At 50.0% G+C, this 18,742-nt stretch overlaps 1 protein-coding gene across 1 annotated transcript; it reads left to right on the top strand.

Moving 5' to 3' along the window:
* The first annotated feature begins 517 nt into the window (after positions 1-517).
* On the top strand, positions 518-16,002 carry LOC123377926 (tumor necrosis factor ligand superfamily member 10-like). Its single transcript, XM_045031282.1, has 5 exons — positions 518-931; positions 9,566-9,712; positions 10,574-10,610; positions 13,277-13,384; positions 13,759-16,002. The coding sequence occupies exons 1-5, from the start codon at positions 701-703 to the stop codon at positions 14,199-14,201; spliced, it is 966 nt and encodes a 321-aa protein (XP_044887217.1). The 5' UTR covers positions 518-700; the 3' UTR covers positions 14,202-16,002.
* The last annotated feature ends 2,740 nt before the right edge of the window (positions 16,003-18,742 follow it).

Here is an 18,742-nt window from a genome sequence, read left to right on the forward strand (position 1 = left end):
TACCCAGAACCACCTGCAACAATGTTTTTTGCCCCATCAGGAATTGGGATCTCAACCCAGAATTCCAATGGGTGGGGGAGACTGAGGGAACTATGCGATAGCTATGGGATAGCTACCCACAGTGCAACGCTCTGGAAGTCGACACTAGCCTCAGTACATGGATGCACACCACTGAATTAATATGCTTGGTGTGGCCGCATGCACTCAACTTTATACAATCTGTTGCCAAAAATCGAATTCTGTAAAATCGGAGTAATCCTGTAGTGTAGACATACCCTAAGAAGCCATCTTCTCAGGGAAATTTGCATCCCTGATAATCACAGGTTGTAAAGTCCTTGGTTTTATGACTCACAGGAACAATAGGATTTTAAACAATGACTGGCAGGCAGAGAGTGGAGGCTGTCTCCACGTGTTGTGTCTCGGCGATGCCTTTGTTTATAGGGTGAACTGAACTTTACACTCGATTAGCATCAGGATATGACATGGAATCAAATACCGCCTGGAAAGAGACTGGAGCTGTTTAGCTCTGCCTGTCCCTTCCTCCCACACACACACACACACACAAGTCTTCTCTCTAAACTTGCTTCCTTGTGTGCGTGTGTGAGGAAGGGAAGGTGGGAGGAGGATCCGAGAGACACAGAAGGGGCTCAGAGGGGAAGTAAAACCAGGGCTCTCGCTTCTGGGATCGTTATATAATGCAATGGACAGCCAGCAGCAGAATAACCAGCAGTATTTCCGATCGGATAGCAGCGACTCCTCAGCATGCATGATGGGGTCCGGAGCAGGGCACAAGGACGAGCCAGGCTCCGGGAAGAGGAGAAAGAAGCATTGTAGCCCGGTGTGGATCGCCATGGCTGTGATGTCCATCCTGGCTCTGCAGATCGCCTCTACCACAGGACTCTTCGTATATTTCACCATGTCGATTTCCAAGGTGAGGCCAGGGCAGAAGTAGTAGCACTGAAACTCACTCGCTCCGGTTTGCAAAGGGGGGAGGCGAGATCTTTGTGCATTTCAGCTTTTAAACCCACTTTCGGGGAGATTCAGATGTACTAGCAACAAGAGCTGTGAACTGCAAACTCTTTCGGGTGCAACCTTTGGTTTCTTTTCAGGGTGATTTTAAATTCAAAAATACGGTTTTGCTTAAGAAAACTACAGGCACAGTCAAGGAGGATTTTATATCCAGAGGTCTCCTTTTGCTTATGCATTCAAAGCAGTTGTGAAAATCGGGTGAACTAGCCTCCAATCCCTTGCCACACATTCCCTCCCCCTCCCCCCCGCCTTGCCCTTTTGGACTGAATCATTGAGCTTTGAAAAGGTGACTAATCGCTTCCTTGATCAATGCAAAAATATCGTTTCAGGTGAGCGATGCAGCTCCCGTGAAAGGCGTAGGTGTAATTCTGAAAGCAGCACAAGACCCTGGAAGCATAGGTCTGCCTTGATTTGCATGTTCTCCCTTTCTGGCCAAAGTTCTGCACAGTTTTAGCAACGGGATCTTGTAATCAAAGCTCCTGGTTTTGTTTGTGCATGTGGCAACTCTTTCCCCCAGCGGCTGGGCGGGCTCCCTAATTATCCCAGCCGTGATTTGAGCAATGCTAATAAAGCGATAGCAGCTTCACAAGAAACTGAAAGCGTCTCCACCTTCCTTAGAGGAAAACGCAAGGTGCCTTAAAACCCGAAACTATTGTTCTCACGCATAGTCCCTGCGGCGCAGGGCTCTACCTGGCTCTGAGCTGCCATGTACCAGTTCAAACCCACTTTAGATGGGTACTAAACGTAGAGCGAGGTGCCACCTTTGCTACTTTGCCTTGTGGCACCTCCCACCCCCGATGTACAAGCAGGCACCAAATATTTTTCCCTTTTAAATATGAGATTTTTTTTTTGCATCAATTGCTGTCTTGCCAAATTGAGCAATAGGCAAATCCCACGGAATGAGGGGATTCTGTGTGTGTCTGGATCCACACAGACCTGGAGGAATCTACCTATTTTGTAGAATGCAGAGCTTTGCTGATAACAGTGACTGAGGAATGACCCTGTCTTATCCCCCTGGATAGAGGGCGAGAGGGAGAGAAATTACCTCCTATTAAACAACAGGCTAATTCAGGAAAAGATGGGGAATGGAGAACTTTCATTGTGTGTTTGGTGCTTAGATGCTGCGGTGATGAAGACCCCAGGAAAGACTCGATAGGGAGCAGAGTTTTACCAGGAAGAAAATAAACTTTTATGGCTAAGTGACCAAAGATAAGGAGTAATTCAGTCTCATGCTCCTGCGGGCCAGGCTCCAGTTTATCCCAGCAGGAGACAGGGAAGAATTTCCCCCTTCCCACAAACATCATTGCGCAATTGCCTATACCCCGGTATATGGAGGTGTTGGGGGTGGGGGTTTGCCATCTTCAGTGCATCAGGTATTGGCCACTGTTGGAGTCAGTACCCTGTGATTGGGTATGTCAAGACACGGGGGCTGCTGGACTAGGGGCCTAATCCAAAACCCATTACAGTCAATGGAAAGATTCCTGTTGACTCATTTGGGCTTTAGATCAGACTCTATGTGGCGCAGGGGTCTGGTCTGCAATGTCAGGGGTCAGGCTACTGCAGTATATGAGCCGGTGCTCTGACCTGGCCATGAGAACTCGGTGAGACCTTAAGAGCCAGACCCTGAACTGCCTGCACACCCAGGACTCCCATTGACTTCACTGGGAGTGAAGGGCATAAACAAGGCAGCATAAAGCAGTAAATCTGCCTCAGTGCAGGCAACAGTTTAAAAACATGTAACATAATAAATAAGCCACGTCGAAAAACTGCTTTTCTCTCATTCAGCGTCCCCTCAGATGCTAGACTGTAGGGAGCCATCTGCATGATTTAAAATGCTGAGCTGCTGCTGCTGTTCACAACCCATTAAAAAGCTCCTAGTAGCAGAAGAGCTGTACAATCCATTGTACTTGTTCCCGCCGCATGTCTAAACCCATCTGACAGTAACCATTAACAGGTGTTGAGAAATCAGTTTGGAGTAGTAAGGAATCCTTCCTTAGAGGTTTTTAAGGTCACGCTTGACAAAGCCCTGGCTGGGATGATTTAGTTGGGTTTGGTCCTGCTTTGAGCAGGGAGTTGGACTAGATACCTCCTGAGGTCCCTTCCAACCCTGAGATTCTATGAATCATTTATGCTGGTTGGATACAATTTTCAAAAGCATCCAAGTGACTAAGGATTCTAAGTCCCATTTTCAAAAGTGATTTAGGACCAGATTGACAAATGTAAGTGCCTAAGCAGGGTAGGTGCCTAACTCCCATTGGTTACACTGCGTAAGCATTTTTGTGTCTTCCACTAGGCACCTAAATACCTGAACTCTGGGCACTCAGGAGCCTAAGTCTCACTGAAAGTCAATGAGGCTTTCTGCTACACTGGAAATTGTACCAATTACCTTATGTAAAACATTACCCCCAAATCTGGCATTTATACTTTGGACTGCACAAACAGTGAGCCCAAGTCTCCTCTCCCATCAGGAGTGTCAATACTATTACACGGTTTTATTTGAGTAGCATCCAGTACAGCCAATCAAAAGCTGAATCCACAGTGCTAGGAGCTGCTCTGAGGAGTTTACAATCCAAGACCCAGATCCTGCAAGCCGTCCAATACAGGCAGACCCCTCTGCACATGCTGAGCAGTGTTTACTTCTCTGGCACTTCATGCTGGCCCAAAAAGTAGTCTGTGTGGAACAGCTTACAGCCTCAGGGACACAGAATCCAAATTACATAGAAAGGGTGAGGAGAGAGCGACACAGACAAATATGTACAATGTTATAGGGAAATATACAATAGCACGTGTGAATCATTATCATATACAGAGAAAATCAGTGCTAGCTATCTCCAGCTTTCTCTCTAGTTATCATTAGCTGGCAGATTTCTTCTAGGCATTGGAAGGCAATGGAGTTCAACAGAGCTTCATTTGAGCTGGGGCCTGATAGGGCTGAGCCCCAGCACCCCTAAGCTTGGCAGGTCATAGCCCCAGCACCTCTGGGCTTGGCAGTTCATGGCCACAGCACCTCTGGGCCTGGCAGTTCACAGCCCCGGGACCTCTGAACTTGCTACATTAGTTATGAAAGTAAATGGCTGGAGCCCCGGTACCCCTTTCATTACAAACTAAGCGCTGGAGTTCAGTGATGTAAAAGCAGCATTAGTGAGATCAGAATCCGTCCATCTTAAACCAGGGTTGGGTTGGGGTATTTTTGAGAGAAGTGTGGCAATGATCAGTGAGTATGTTGGCAGCGAGGGGGAGAATAATTATTTATGATTATTACAGGGCCCCATTGTGCTAGGTGCTGTACACAAACACAGCACTGTACAGCAGCCAAAGAATGTCCCTGCCCCAAAGAGTTTATAATCTAAGATGAGAGACAAGGGGGGGATACAAGAACAGACAGCTGGGGGCTGCCCAAAGAAAGAATGAGACAATTCTGGCCAGCATGGCCTGTGGCAGCTGCACAGCGCGGTTTTGGAATGGCGTGGGAAGAGTTCTGAACTTGCTTTGTTTCATTTTCCCAGAAGCTGGTGTCCCTTCCCTGCCCCGGGATATGTGAAGTTTTCATTTCCTAGGGTTGTATGAAATGTACTAGACAGGTAGTGGGACACATGCCATGGGATAAAGATGTGTTTACCGAAAAGTGCTGAATCTATTCAACCTTCTTCAGTAGGTTTGAGGAATTACTCAATAGTTTAGCAATGTACAAGAGCGGGATAATTACATCCTAAGTTACTGCTTATTCATGAGTCCTTAGGGTGCATCTACACTACAGGGACTTGACCCACAGAGCTATGCTGGCATAGCCCCAAAGTATAGATGCAGCCTACACCAACAGAAGTTTTTCTTGCAGCATAGGAACACCACCTCCCCAAATGAAGTTACCAGTGTTGATGGAAACATTCTTCTTTCATCACAGCTGCATCTAGCAGGGGGGTCATGGCGGCATAACTAAATTGGTCAGGGGTGTGCCCATATTAACTTTTCACTGTATGCCAGACCTTAGTCTGAGCCAGCTACTAGAGTCTCTTTGATCGGGAGGAGATGTCACTGCAGTCCCCTGCCCCTGTGAGTTCACAATGAGAAGCAAGACCCAGTGGCTAGTCAAAGGGCACAGAAATGGTGAAACCCTCCCACTTCCTACAGGATTAGAATGAGACAAAGGATTCAGCCTGGAGAAAGCCAGCAGGGACTGGGCACTGAACTGCTGCCTAGGTGGGTAACTAACCCTACAGGGATGCCTGAAGGACCATGCTGGGTACAGTATTTTAATTCTCCAGCTGTTTGGTCTCCCATGTGTAATGAACTGGGGTGCAGGGCAGGCCCCAGCCCAGTTTCAAAACCACCCACTCAGCAGGGCCCCTGGTTGGCAGTCTGAGCAGGGAGGCCAAGGACCCAGCTCCCCTCTCTCCAGTAGTGGGGGATACCTGCAGGGCAGGGTTCAGGCAGACCGGCAGAGAAGGGGACATTTGGCCTGCTGGGTGGCCACACATGCCCTGCAGCTAGAGGACTCCATTCTCCAGGGCTGTGAGCCAAGCACCTCTCCCCAGCATGATTGTTTGTCTGGGCTCGTGAGTCATGCTGAGCGAGGAGACAATAACATGACACCGCAGATCTAACCAGCCGGAGAGGAGGCTAGGCCTGGCTGTTTATTACAGACTGAGTCAATTTCACAATGCCTGACCTAATTCCCTGGTGTTAATAAGGCAATGGGAGAGCTGCCCATTCAGTGCACTGAGCCAAGATGTACAGGCATTTCAGCCTCAGCACAGCTGTAGGCTCCATACAATGCTGCATTCCAGCTTTTCTCCTTTATTTCCTTAGCAAGACACACTAAATCAGTGCCCTCCCCAAACAGGGGCAGCCCTCTCTGCAGCGCCGGGGCCATCTGTTCCCCAAGGACACAGTGCTGCAGGGCTGAGATTCTGCACCTGCGGGAACATCCATTGCACACTTTGGCTAACAAACAGGTGCAGGGTCGGATGCAGCCGAGGCTTAGAATTAAGCAGTGGAGCCTTTTGCCTCTAGATCACTGGTTCAAATTCAGCCCAGCTGGGGAGTAACCACAAACGTCAACCCTCTGAGGCCCATGAGAAATAACTCAGGGGCCTCAGGCTAGGTCCTGCATCAGAAGTGGCACTAACTGGAAGCCTCAGCAGCGAGCAAGGACTGAACAGACCCTAGAGACTTCCAGGAGGGACGATGGGACTCAGGCATGCAAAGCAGGGCCAGGCTGCTACATCAAACTCTAGAATCTCAGCATGTAGCATGGGCCTCTCTGCTTGCTAACTAAAGCTGCCTTGCCCACAACGCTGCTTGCTTGCTGTGTCACCTATTGCCAACGGGACATGGGCTGCATTCACGGTGGGGACCTTCACCTGCAGGGTGATCAGTCTCAGCACTAATTCCATGGACACTCCAAGCACAAGCACCTCACTGCAACAAAATGGAGCGAGGTCTCATTTGTCACAGCCATTGTCCATGTCAGCGAATAGCCACCCACCATGTCTGGTCTCAAGAGGGCATAGCTAGCAGCAGTGTTCAGCTGGAAATGGTTCAGTTCATCTCCTGGAGGTTGATGCAGATATTTACAAGGGGCGGATTAAGGCAGGAGCTGGGGTTTGTGAGGAGAGTGGGCCCAGAAGGAGCACCCAGCTCCTATTACACTGGGCTCGGGCTGCCAGGCAGGAGGATCAGAGACTCTGGAGTAGGAGAAAGAGCCCTGTGCAGATGAGAAAGAGAGCGCAAAGAGCCAGATCCTGCCAGGTGCTGAGCAAGCTTGTCTCCCAGTGACATCAATGGATGTTGAGGGTGCTCAGTGCCTAGCAGGTTCAGGCCATAAGTGATGGGGAGCTTAGCCCCAGGAGTTTCTCCAGCAAGGAGTCGAGTCCCAGCTTGTCTCCTGAGTATAAAAGCATTTGCCACTGTTCCTACTGAGCACGGAAATAAAATGATTCCAAGGCAGTGGGAAATGCTTTGGGAGAACAGTTAATTCCAGGGGCTGATCAGGCCTGTTCACCAGGGATCCCTCCAGGGCAGAGATGAGGCAGGAGGGCAGGGCAGCCTGCAGGAAGTTCGCCTTGTCATTGCCTGTCCTCTACCTGTTCTGTAGATGGAAGGCTCTGGTCTCCCAGGCTGTTAAACCAGCATCTTTCACCACAGTTGGATTCACACAGCCACAGTAACGTGGCCTGCGGGCAGCTTTGCCTAGCAGCACTGTGTGATACACACATTTATAACAGAGGAACATGGTTACAAACTCAGGATGAGGCATCACGGGCTTCAGGCTAGGTTTTGCTGATGGACAAGCCAGAAGCCAGGTTTCCTAGGTTTGATCACTGGGACTTGGGTTGCAACGTGACTGAAATCCCCTGAAGAAAGCTTGTCCCTCTCACCAACAGAAGTTGGTCCAATGAAAGATATGACTGCACCCACCTTGTCTCTCTGACATCCTGGGACTGACACGGCTACAACATGGCATGAAACTGCCTCCGACAATCTCAGCTCTGCCATTAGCTTAACAGAAACACCCCCTCTTTCTTCCCCTCATCCCCCACATGTATCTAAGCCAGCAGCCCTAGGGGGTCAAAAATCCTGAATCAAATCCCCCCACAATCACAAGAGGGGATAAAAATCAGATTTAAAAAATAATAGCTATGGGATCCTTGCCTCCGGAGCCTTTGAGTCACCTTTTCAATGTTTTCTCTGCAATGAGGAGAGCTAGAAACTTAGCGGGTGTTTCCCCCACCCCCACGAAAGCTCAGATTCTTACTGTCACACACAGCCCTAGTAGAACTGCCTCACCTGGACACATACCAGCTTGCTGTGTTTGGGTCCCAACCCGCTAGACCCATGTCCCTTCCCTTGGGCAATCCCCAGCACTCACTCTCCGGGCCTCTTTGGCACATTTCCTAGGCACAGGCTCTAGGTCTGTTACCTCGTCACAGAAATGGAACTATGCAACCCTTCTGCTGTGGGGCCCCCGGACCAACACTGACACCACCACGCCGACACCCAGGGGTCTAACACACTCTCTCCCTGAGACCACCTTTATGGGACCCTGGCTCTTCGAGGCACACAGCAGTGAAAGCAGACAGACTGGTTTTGAAAGAGTTTCTAAACACAATCACTCTTTAACTAGCACAAGAAATACACTGATCCAGGCAAAATAAGAAACACCCATGCACATTTCCCTGCCTCCATTTCCTCACCATGCTTGAGCATTTTCTGGGCTCAGGGCAGAGCTCTCTGGGACATCCAGGATCCTTCTGCAGCTCACGGATTCTCCTCTGGATCATGGAGTCTCTCTCTCCTCCACGTCAGTTTCTCTTGACTTTGGGTGGTCCTGCACTGAGTTAAACAGATCCCCCTGCTACAAAAGCATGTCCTTTCTCCTGCCTCAGGTTCTCTGGTGTTTCTGTGTCACCTGAGTTTAGAAGTCCTACTACCAGCACCTGGTTCTGCTGCTGGGGAAATTCCACTACTCCAAACCCCAGCCCACTGCAGAGAAGTTGCAGATAATTGGCTTCCCCCAGATGCCTCATTCTGTCTGGGATATGTCTATTTACTTGGTGGTAGCTTTCAATGACTGTCTCTTTCAAAGACAAGGTGGAGGAGGTAATATGACTTATCGAACCAACTTCTGTTGGTGAGAGAGACAAGCTTTTGAGCTTGCACAGAGTTGAAGAAGACCTGAAGAGTTCTGTGTAAACACAAAAGTCTCTCTCACCAACAGAAGTTGGTCCAATAAAAGACGTTACCGCACTCACCTTGTGTCTCTAACATCCAGGGACCAACACGGCTACACCATCAACTTTCAAAGACAGACTTGTAGGCACCACTCCCCTCCCCTTAGCACAAGGAGCATGAGGTAGCGCACAAAAGACAACAGTCATAAGGATAGAGACAATTCATAAAATCAAGCTAGAATTTATAAATTGTACGCAGATTCCCCAGATTGTCAGATTCACGTTTTCACATGATTCCAGGAGCTGGAGGTTCAATGAAAACATCAAATATCACAAGACTAACAATAAAATTGCATGAGATAGCAACACTGCTCAGCTATCGATCACTAATGTGCCAAGCAGTGCAGGAGTCTATTCCAGGAACTGTACTTCAATAGCACTCATCATGCTAGATCTCCCAGTGCTTTGCTGAAGCTAGCAAGGGGACCTGAGGCCCAGACAGGGGAGGTGACTTGTATGAGGTTGCACAGCAAGTCAATGGCAGAGCTCAGGGATTGAATCCAGGTCTCATGGCTCATCCACTGGCTGGTTAATACCCGGGCATCACATTCACATCACAAGATCTCAGCCCCTCTGGCACTGAGATCAGAGAAGCACAGGCTTATTCGCAGTTCCTGCATCCAAGCCTGGCACAGGGCTTACTCTGGACGAGCATCAAAAAGAAGAGCAACAGTTCATATTTACATAGGCCTGGATCACATCAGCTGAGGTCTCCCTCTGCACCCTACAGCTCACCCATGCATGCAATCCTTTGTACGCTCAAGAAGCTGCTTCGTTTAATCGATTCAACTCATCTTATTTTCCAGTTAAAAGCCCAGACCCAGGGGAGCTCAGAGGAGCTGAAGTGTTTGCAGCTGATCAACAGATTGCAGGAAGTCTCAGACTTGGAGGAGCTGATTGGCAACCAGTCCTGCCTCAAGCTGGCCAATAGCATCAAATCCTATGTGACCATGGTGAGTCCACGACAAACCACACACTGCATGTGGGGAGGGAAGGGAAGTGGGAGGTAGGCACTTGCCAACCCTAGAACACCACAAAGGGTGACATTCCAGCAGAAGGTCTTGGGCCAGTCCCTATAGGTGGCTAATTCCAATCAGTTCCCAGGTCAGGAGGGTCTCAGAGTTGGTACCATCTGGTGGCTGTTGATGGCCCATGTGAAATGAGTTGGTGTATCTCCATCTAGGATCTCATGGACGACATCACAGAAGCCACTCTATCAATGGGAACACCTTTGTGGGCCCTCTCGGTAGAGAGGCCAGGGAATTAGTTCAGCTCCCTCTTTCACTCCTGCCCTTGTCTGCCCTGACAGGGTTACCTGCTACTGCCATTGAGTGTCTGTGGCCAAACCAGTACTGAATGTGGTTAAAGGGGATGGGCACAGATAGAAACCTTGCTCTGAACAGGGCTGTGATGTGGTTTCTGAGATGGTGCTGGACATGGTCTGTCCCTGTCTGCATTTGCCATCAAACCAATGCCAATTCCAGTGCCAGCAATGGGTCAATTTCCTAGTGCAGATGCTGCCAATGTGCCTCAGTTTCCCCATCTGTAATACCCACCTCAAGGGGAGGGGGATTCTTAGGCTCCACTTATCAATTTTTGAGCTCCCCAGGTGGACAGGGGTAGAGTAAAGCAGAGGGGCAGCAGTAGGGTGTGCCTGGTGCTTTATCCTGCCAGGAGGGGCGTATTGTCCGATTGAGCTTGTTGACAGGACTAGAAGCAATGACAGATGTGGGGGCCCTGGAAGAGGCAACAGGACACAAGGGAGTTGAGGAAAGTCTCCTGTTTACTCACTGACCTCTCCTCTTGCCTTCCAGGTGACAGAGAACATTATCCACAGGAGCGCACTGAAGGGTGAGTTTCTGGCCCCTGGCAGGAGGGAGCAGGGCAAGTGCCCTTCTGTACAGGAGATAGAAATGGCTACATTCACTTAAATGGTTACATCTGCTTTTAAATGTGTGAAGTTCTCACCCATCTGGCCAGCTTGGGTCCCTGTTAAGTTTGATGGAAAGGGCTCAATTTTCCAAAGCAGCCTGTGACAGAGCAGACGGCCTTTTACACGTCCACCTTCCTGTGCGTGTAATGCTCAGATTTATGCACAACCAGAGGATAGTGAAACTAGACTGGTCGGGGGGTTGGTCAGTTTCACTTCCTGGTGGGGGTGCACTGGCACAGAGCTGTGCTTGCTCACCCCAAAGCGAACCAGGAGCAGCATCTCCACTGCTGTCACTGGAGTCACAGCAGGATGAAAGCAGTGTTAGGGAGCGGAGAATTGAGGCTGTTGTGTTAAGTCACCAGAACCAGATGGGATTCACCCAAGAGTTCTGAAGGAACTCACATGTGAAATTGCAGAGCTACTAACTGTGGTATGTAACCTATCACTTAAATCAGCTTCTGTACCAGGTGACTGGAGGATAGCTAATGTAACACCAATTATTTAAAAAGGCACCAGAGGCAATCCTGGCAATTACAGGCTGGTAAGCCTAACTTCAGAACCAGGCAAATTGATTGAACTATAGTAAAGAATAAAATTATCAGACAAGTAGATGAACACAATTTGTTGGGGAAGAGTCAACACAGCTTTTATAAAGGGAAATCATGCCTCACCAATCTATTATAATTCTTTGAGGGGGTTAGGTCAACAAACATGTGGACAAGGGTGATCCAGTGCGCATGGTATACTTGGACTTTCAGAAAGCATTTGAAAGTCCCTCACCAAAGGCTGTTAAGGAAAGTAAGCAGTCATGGGATAAGAGGGAAGGTCCTCTCATGGATCAGTAACCAGTTAAAAGACAGGAAACAAAGGGTAGGAATAATTGGTCAGTTTTCAGAATGGAGAGAAGTAAATAGTGGTGTCCCCCATGGGTCTGTATTGGGACCAGTGCTGTTCAACATATTCATACATGATCTGGAAAAAGGGGTAAACAGTGAGGTGGCAAAATTTGCAGATGATGCAAAATTACTCAAGATAATTATGTACAAAGCAGACTGTGAAGAATTACCAAGAGATCTCACAAAACTGGGTGAATGGGCAACAAAATGGCAGATGAAATTCAGTGTTGATAAATGCAAAGTAATGCACATGGGAATCATAATTCCAATTATACATACAAAATAATGGGATCTAAATAGGACCTAAATTAGCTATTACCACTCAAGAATAGATCTTGGAGTCATTACAGATAGTTCTCTGAAAACATCCATGCAATGTGCAGCAGCAGTCAACAAAACTAACAGAATGCTAGGAACCATTAGGAAAGGGATCGATAAGACAGAAAATATAATGCATAATATAAATCCATGGTACGCCCACACCTTGAATATGGCATGCAGTTCCGATTGCCCCATCTCAAAAAGGATATATTAGAATTAGAAAAGGTACAGAGAAGGGTAACAAAAATGATTAAGGGTATGAAACAGCTTCCATCTGAGGAGAGATTAAAAAGATTGGGACTTTTCAGATTGGAAAAGAGATGACTAAGGGGGGATATGATAGAGGTCTATGAAATCATGACTGGTGTGGAGAAAATGAATAAGGAAATGTTATTTACTTCTTCTCATAACACAAGAACCCGGGGTCACCCAATGAAATTAATAGGCAGTGGGTTTAAAAACAAACAAAAGGAAGAAGTACTTAACACAATGCACAGTGTGGAACTTGTTCCCAGGGGATGTTGTGAAGGCCAAAACTATACCTATAAAATAATGGAGTCTAAATTAGCTGTTACCACTCAAGAAAGAGATCTTGGAACCATTGTGGGTAGCTCTCTGAAAACATCAGCCCAATGTGTAGGGGCTGTCAAAAAAAGAATTGGTTAAGTTCATGGAGGATATGTCCATCAATTACTATTATCCAAGATGATCAGGTATGCGATCCCATGTTCTGAGTGTTCCTAGCCTCTGATTGCCAGAAGCTGGGAATGAGTGGCAGGGGATGCATTACTTGATGACTGCCTGTTCTGTTCACTCCCTCTGATGCACCTGGCATTGGCCACTGTCGGAAGACTGGATACTGGGCTAGACAGACCATTGGTCTGATCCAGTATGGCCATTCTTATGTTCTTATAAAAACATTATTTTTGCAAAAACCACGGTGAGCTTGTCAAAGGTGCTAACAGAGTTTGGTGTTCAAATGCCAGGAGATTGCAATGGAAGGTGGGTGGCCAACTCCCTGAGGCTCCATTCCAAACACCAGCCTTCATTCTTGGGTTTAAATGGCCCCGACAGCCTGCCCCCTAACACACACACACACACACACGTCCACGTCCAGGGCTGCATTCCTTTCTCTCCTTTAGGGCTAAGGGATCTGTGGCAGGAGGAACATGGAATCCTGAACTCAGGGCTCACAGGCGCCTTTCGCTTCCCTGTAAATGCCTACTAGTAAGAGCAAGTCTCACCATGCTGGCTTCACAGCACTGAGGTGCTGAGTGCTGCCATGGGGCATATGTGTGTCAGAGAGAGAGACACACACACACACTTTACAGCCTCTGCAGATCCTTGTTCCTTTCATTTCACCATAGAAGCCAGGAGGAGCTATTTCAACAGCTCCAGTGGGCAGCTGTCTACAAGAGCACCTGGCAAGCCCTCTGCCCACCTCACCCTCCGGCAGCAGAGCCCTTCCCAGGACGGTGAGTCTGGGTTCCCGATAGGATACCAGTGGTGCCCAGAGCCACGGAAGCCTGGGGGCAGGGGTGAGGGCGAGGAATGGGGAAGCCTTAGCCTGGTGGCTGGTATTAGAAGACAGGCTTGTGGATTTGGGCAGTGAGGGAAGGGGGGTAGAAAATTTTGTTGGCAGCTCCACGTCAGCTGTGGAGATTCAGGTTTGGGGCAGTTCTCTCCCCCGCACCCCGATCTGGGCTGGGATCCTGGCTTTGTTTCTGTCTCAGGCCAATCTCTGTTTATTATCTATGCCTGAAGCCCATCAGCTAGGTTGATGCTCAAGCATAGGATGCTATTTGCTCCCGTCAGCCCCACAGTGACCTCTGCCTGCGTTCTGCCCTAGGAAGCTCAGCACACTTTGGGGAGCTCTCCCAGTCCTGCCGACACCCCATCACCAGGTGGGAGGACAAGACCATGCACTCGCATCTCCAGAACATCACCTACCGGGATGGCAAGCTGCGGGTGAGCCAGGCGGGCAAGTACTACATCTACTCGCAGATCTACTTCCGCTACCCCAGCGAGGGCGTCGCAGCCCGTGTCTCGGGGCACCAGCTGGTACAGTGCATCAACCGCGAGACCTCCTATGGGCAGCCCATCCTGCTGCTCAAGGGCGTCGGCACCAAGTGCTGGGCACCTGAGGCAGACTATGGCCTGCATGCCCTCTACCAGGGCGGCCTCTTCGAGCTCAAGGCCGGTGACGAGCTTTTCGTCTCCGTCTCGTCCCTGGCCATCGATTACGACGATACAGCAGCCAGTTACTTCGGGGCCTTCCGGCTCGAACTGTGAGGGGGTGGGGTCTGTGTTTAAATCCTCCTCCCATTGCAGACTCTCTTGATGTCACTGCCCTTGACGGCCCAGCTATGACAAACCTGGTCCAGGCTTTGATCCGATCACTGTTCCTGCCTTGCAAATCCACCTGTCCCAGCAGGTTATGGATGCTGTGACGGCTGCCAGGCCCATGGATGGTGGCCAGGACAACTGCTCTCCTTGACTTACGGAGTGATGCCCTGATTCCGTTCCCATTGGGTTTTGCCTTTGGAGGGCTGCCCCCATAGCTGCAGAGCAATCGTGGTCCCCTGTGGGGTGGAAGAGCCAGGGGGGCACTTCCAATGCACCCCCCACCCCATCATGGAGTCAGAGCCATAGGAGGAGGCAGCAAACTGTGTGGAGGTCTCCAGTGAGAGCAGAACAGGGCTCCTCACCCCGTCCTCAGGGTGTTGGTGCCTTCCCCAGGGGTGGGCGCAGGGAGACGCCCTTACATGCTGTGAAACTCACCCTTCAGATCCCTGAGGGGGTAAAGCCCGGGGGGAACAATAAGAGGGTCCATTTCTTTCCCCCCAGCACACCCACCCCACACATAGACAGGACTCAGCTGTCAGCATGCTGCATACAGCCTCCTACCTGGGGGAAGGAGTCGGGCCAAGGAACATGGGTCTGCTCTGTTAGGATGGAGCAGATTGTATCTGATCCAGCCAGCACCAGCTTTGGAGCAGGCCGTCACAAAACATACGACGACGACACCTTGAGAGGATGTGACACACGCACAGCCACGTCATAGCGGTGTGAGGGGAATGTGACATGGTGCAGCATGATGGCATCAAATCTGCACATGGAGCTGTGCCACACCACGTCGCCACCTTGGTGTCCCCGTAGCCAGGATGTGACAGTCCAGTGTGGATCTGAATCCAGGTCCTTCTCCCACTAGGTCACCTGGGTCCAGGGCATCTGCCTCTGTGCAGTACAGCAAGCAGCATGTTGTCTCAACACAGAGCCAGAGGGAGGAAAACAGAGACCAGGAAGCGAGATGACAGCAGAGTCTGCTCACTGCAGGCGGGAAATGTAGGTCAGTGGATTGGGTTCGCCCTTCTTTGCTCTTCCTGCCCCGCTGCACAGGTAGGTCTGAGACAGCCTGCAGGTATCTAGAGCTGGGCTTGAGCCACGCACAGACACGTTCTGCTTTCACCGAAGGTGGGATTTTAATCCGATACAACTCTGCAGGTGCACACCACTAAATCTGCATAAGAGGGTCTTAACTCATGTTAGCTGAAGTCAGTTTGTAATCTATTTAAGTGAAACTGGTTTGAGACCTTCTGAAATGGACTTGAGTGTCTATGGTGGGGTGGGGTGGGGTGGCACCGATGGAACTAAATTTGCTTCTAAATCAGCTTAGTTAAATGAGTGCACGAGCCATATAGACAAACCCAAAGCAATCCTGTGAGGGCCAGCAGCTCCACAGGACCCTCTCCCACCCATCCACTTCAGCACACACCTCCCCTCTTCAGTGATGCACGGTTTACACCACGCCTGTCAGAAAGGACTTGATGCTACCAGGATTATGGGTTAACATCCCCTCCTCGGTATTTGCCGCTCTGGTGACCCAGCTCGGAGCTGGCATGGTTGGCTGCTAATGGACAGGAAAGAAGAAATGCTGGTTTTAGATGCCATTCGAGGTGGAGTTAGTTTTTAAAGGGAAAGAAAAAGTTGTTAGGGCCAAGCTGTAGGTTTAGAGGAAGGGGACGGAGGTTACAGAGCCTGTGCTGAACGGAAGCGTTTGCAGGAAAGTAGACAGATTTCAGTGAATGTTTCTCCCCGGAACAGGGGCGGCTCTAGAAATCAGGCTGCCCCAAGCAGCGCGGTGCGCTGCGCCGCCCTTCCCCGGTCCCGCGGCGGGTTCCCTCTTCCCGCGGCTCCGGTTGAGCTCCCGCAGGCATGACTGCGGCGGGTGCCGTGGTCCCGCGGCTCCGGTTGACCTGCCGCAGGCGGCAGGTCAACCGGAGCCGCGGGACCACGGCACCCGCCGCAGTCATGCCTGCGGGAGGTCCGCTCGTCCACCGGAGCCAAATGCCGCCCCCCCCGGGAAAGGGCCGCCCCACGCGCCTGCTTGGCGCGCTGGGGTCTAGAGCCGCCCCTGCCCCGGAAACACTTAACAGCTGGCTTTCCCTGGCTGAAAGTGACTCTGTGAAAATAGCATCTTCTGACTTGCAGATCCGCCTGCCATGTGGATCAGTCAGAGCTTCAGAAACAAAATATGCTTCATTCCTATCAGCCCTGCTAAGTCACTGCATCTGAGAGTGTGCAAGCTGGATTCCATCCTGGCTCATGCATCACTAAGACCAGTATTGTTAACTAAGGCCTTGTCTGCACTGGGATTTCAGACAGCAGTAGAGCTGCAATTATGCAAAACCTCTGGTGTAGACACAATTTACACCAGTGCAGTTTATCCTGGGGTTTGTTGCCCCTGTACAAACTGCTTCGGCTGCACATCATGCCTTACCCTAGGGGTCTGCACTGGTACGGGTTCTCTGGTGGCTAAAATCCCACCATAGCCAAGGCCTAGGTCTCAATTGCATAGTCCACTTCTGCCCCCAATTACACCTTGAAGGCCGTGGGGATGCACAGTTGTAGCTGAATGCAGATTTTGAATGTCTAGCACTGAAGCAAGGCTCACTGGCTCGTCCCATGCTAGGTGTAAGATACTTGTAGATTCTGGGCAGGCAGGAGAGACCCAGCTTCCATCTGTGTAATTACTTGTATATTCTGTGTATCATAATAGCACCACTAAGACTGTTGATATGTACAGACATGCTGGAATGAAGGATCGTCTCCAGTGAAGGGTGTGAGTATCTGCTGCCCAGCAGGGTGGACTTTTGATGTGAGATTTCTGTGCTTGTTCAATAAAACTTGTATTCAATCATTGCGTTTGCATCTGTTTATATGGAGCAAGGCTGCTCTGCTGATCACGCTGCTGCATGACGTCCAACCCGCCAAAGCCAGTTCAGGCTCATCAGGCTTTTAGAGTGGGCACTGTGCCTTTAAGGGCTGAGCTTCCCAGACAAAGAGTCTGGGTGGAGCGCTGCGGCACTCGTGTTATGCACAGCCAGTTGGTAGCAGGCATCCCAACAGACTCAGAATAAAGCAGAGCTCCCGCAAACACCTTACGTGACCCCACAGAGGCTCAGATACTCAAAGTTATTTTGATGTCCAACTGCCACCGAAATCAATGGGAGCTGGGTGCCTAAATACCTGTGAGAGCCTGGGCCCAAGTGATCACTGAACCCCATGCTTAGCAATGCGCTGCTTCTCGTTAGTACAGTTACATGGAAATCTGGATTTGGTGCTACGTCGCGCTCTCAGGCCAGCCAATACAGCTCATAAGGGAAGGGGGGAATGCCACAGGCTGAAGCCATGCTAGATCAGGACTTGTAGCCATGGAACTCAAGACAAGGGCCCTGATCCCAAGCCCATTGAAATCAGAGGGTGAAAAACCTGGCTGAATTGGAGTCAATGGGAAAGTTCCCAGTGATTTCCATAAAGCCAGCATTTGCTGTGGCGTGTAAGAGTATTTCCCACTTCAAGACCACCTCCCCTATCAAAGAATTCCATAGCCCAAGGCCATCCGGATGCATATAGCACCCTGGGAACGCAGACACTTACAGAATCAATCTGCACAGCGGGCCAGAGACCAGGGCGAGCGCCTCTACTCACCGAAATTCCCTGCAAGTTCAGTGCCTATGTCGGTCCTGGGGAAACTTGGAGTTTGTTCCAGCTTGTCTTGCTGTTCTCTGAATCTCAACCACAGGCCCTTATGGCTGAAAGGATGTGTGGGGAGAACTCAGTCACAGGAGCAGCCCAACACCTTCCCTCATGAAGCCTTAGGCCTGGTACACGCTCCCTGGCCCTCAGTTAAGTGCCAGTTCAGATGTGGGGCTTACAGGGAATCTTGTTCTTGAGGAGTGTGGTGAGGGGGGAAGTCTGGTCTGGTGGTTGAGGTGCTGGTTTGTGACTCCGGAGATCTGGGTTTGCAGGTTCCCTGGGTGATGTTGGGCAAGTCCCTGAATCACTCTATGCCTCAGTTTCACATTGGTAAAGGGCACTAATAGCACTTCCTTTCTCCCATTCTTCGTCTCTCTTGTCTATTTAGATTGAAAGATCTTTGGAGCAGGGCCTGTCTCTCAGCATGTGCCAGGCACTGTGTGCACCCGTGCGTAACAGGGCCCAAATCTTGGCTAGACACTAGCTGATGTTTCTCATTCTCCCTACTGGTGTGTGTCTGTCCTTAGGTTGCACACTCCTTGGGGTGGACTCATTCCTAGATATCTGTCTGGAAGGCACATAGTATGAACTACTATGAAAACCCCATACATTAATAATCAGTGATGCGCCACAGTCCAGATGTGCTAATGCCTGCATCAGCTGCATAACTGGCCATTTCGGCTGCCTCCCCCGCACTTACCCAGCTTGCAAATGTACCTGGCCCTTCAAGATTTTCACACACTAAACCAGCCTCCCTGATTTTATAGCAGTGAAGCTGCAGGGTTGGGAGCAGA

This window comes from Mauremys mutica, chromosome 9, assembly GCF_020497125.1.
Source record: "Mauremys mutica isolate MM-2020 ecotype Southern chromosome 9, ASM2049712v1, whole genome shotgun sequence".
NCBI classification, from domain to species: Eukaryota; Metazoa; Chordata; order Testudines; family Geoemydidae; genus Mauremys; species Mauremys mutica.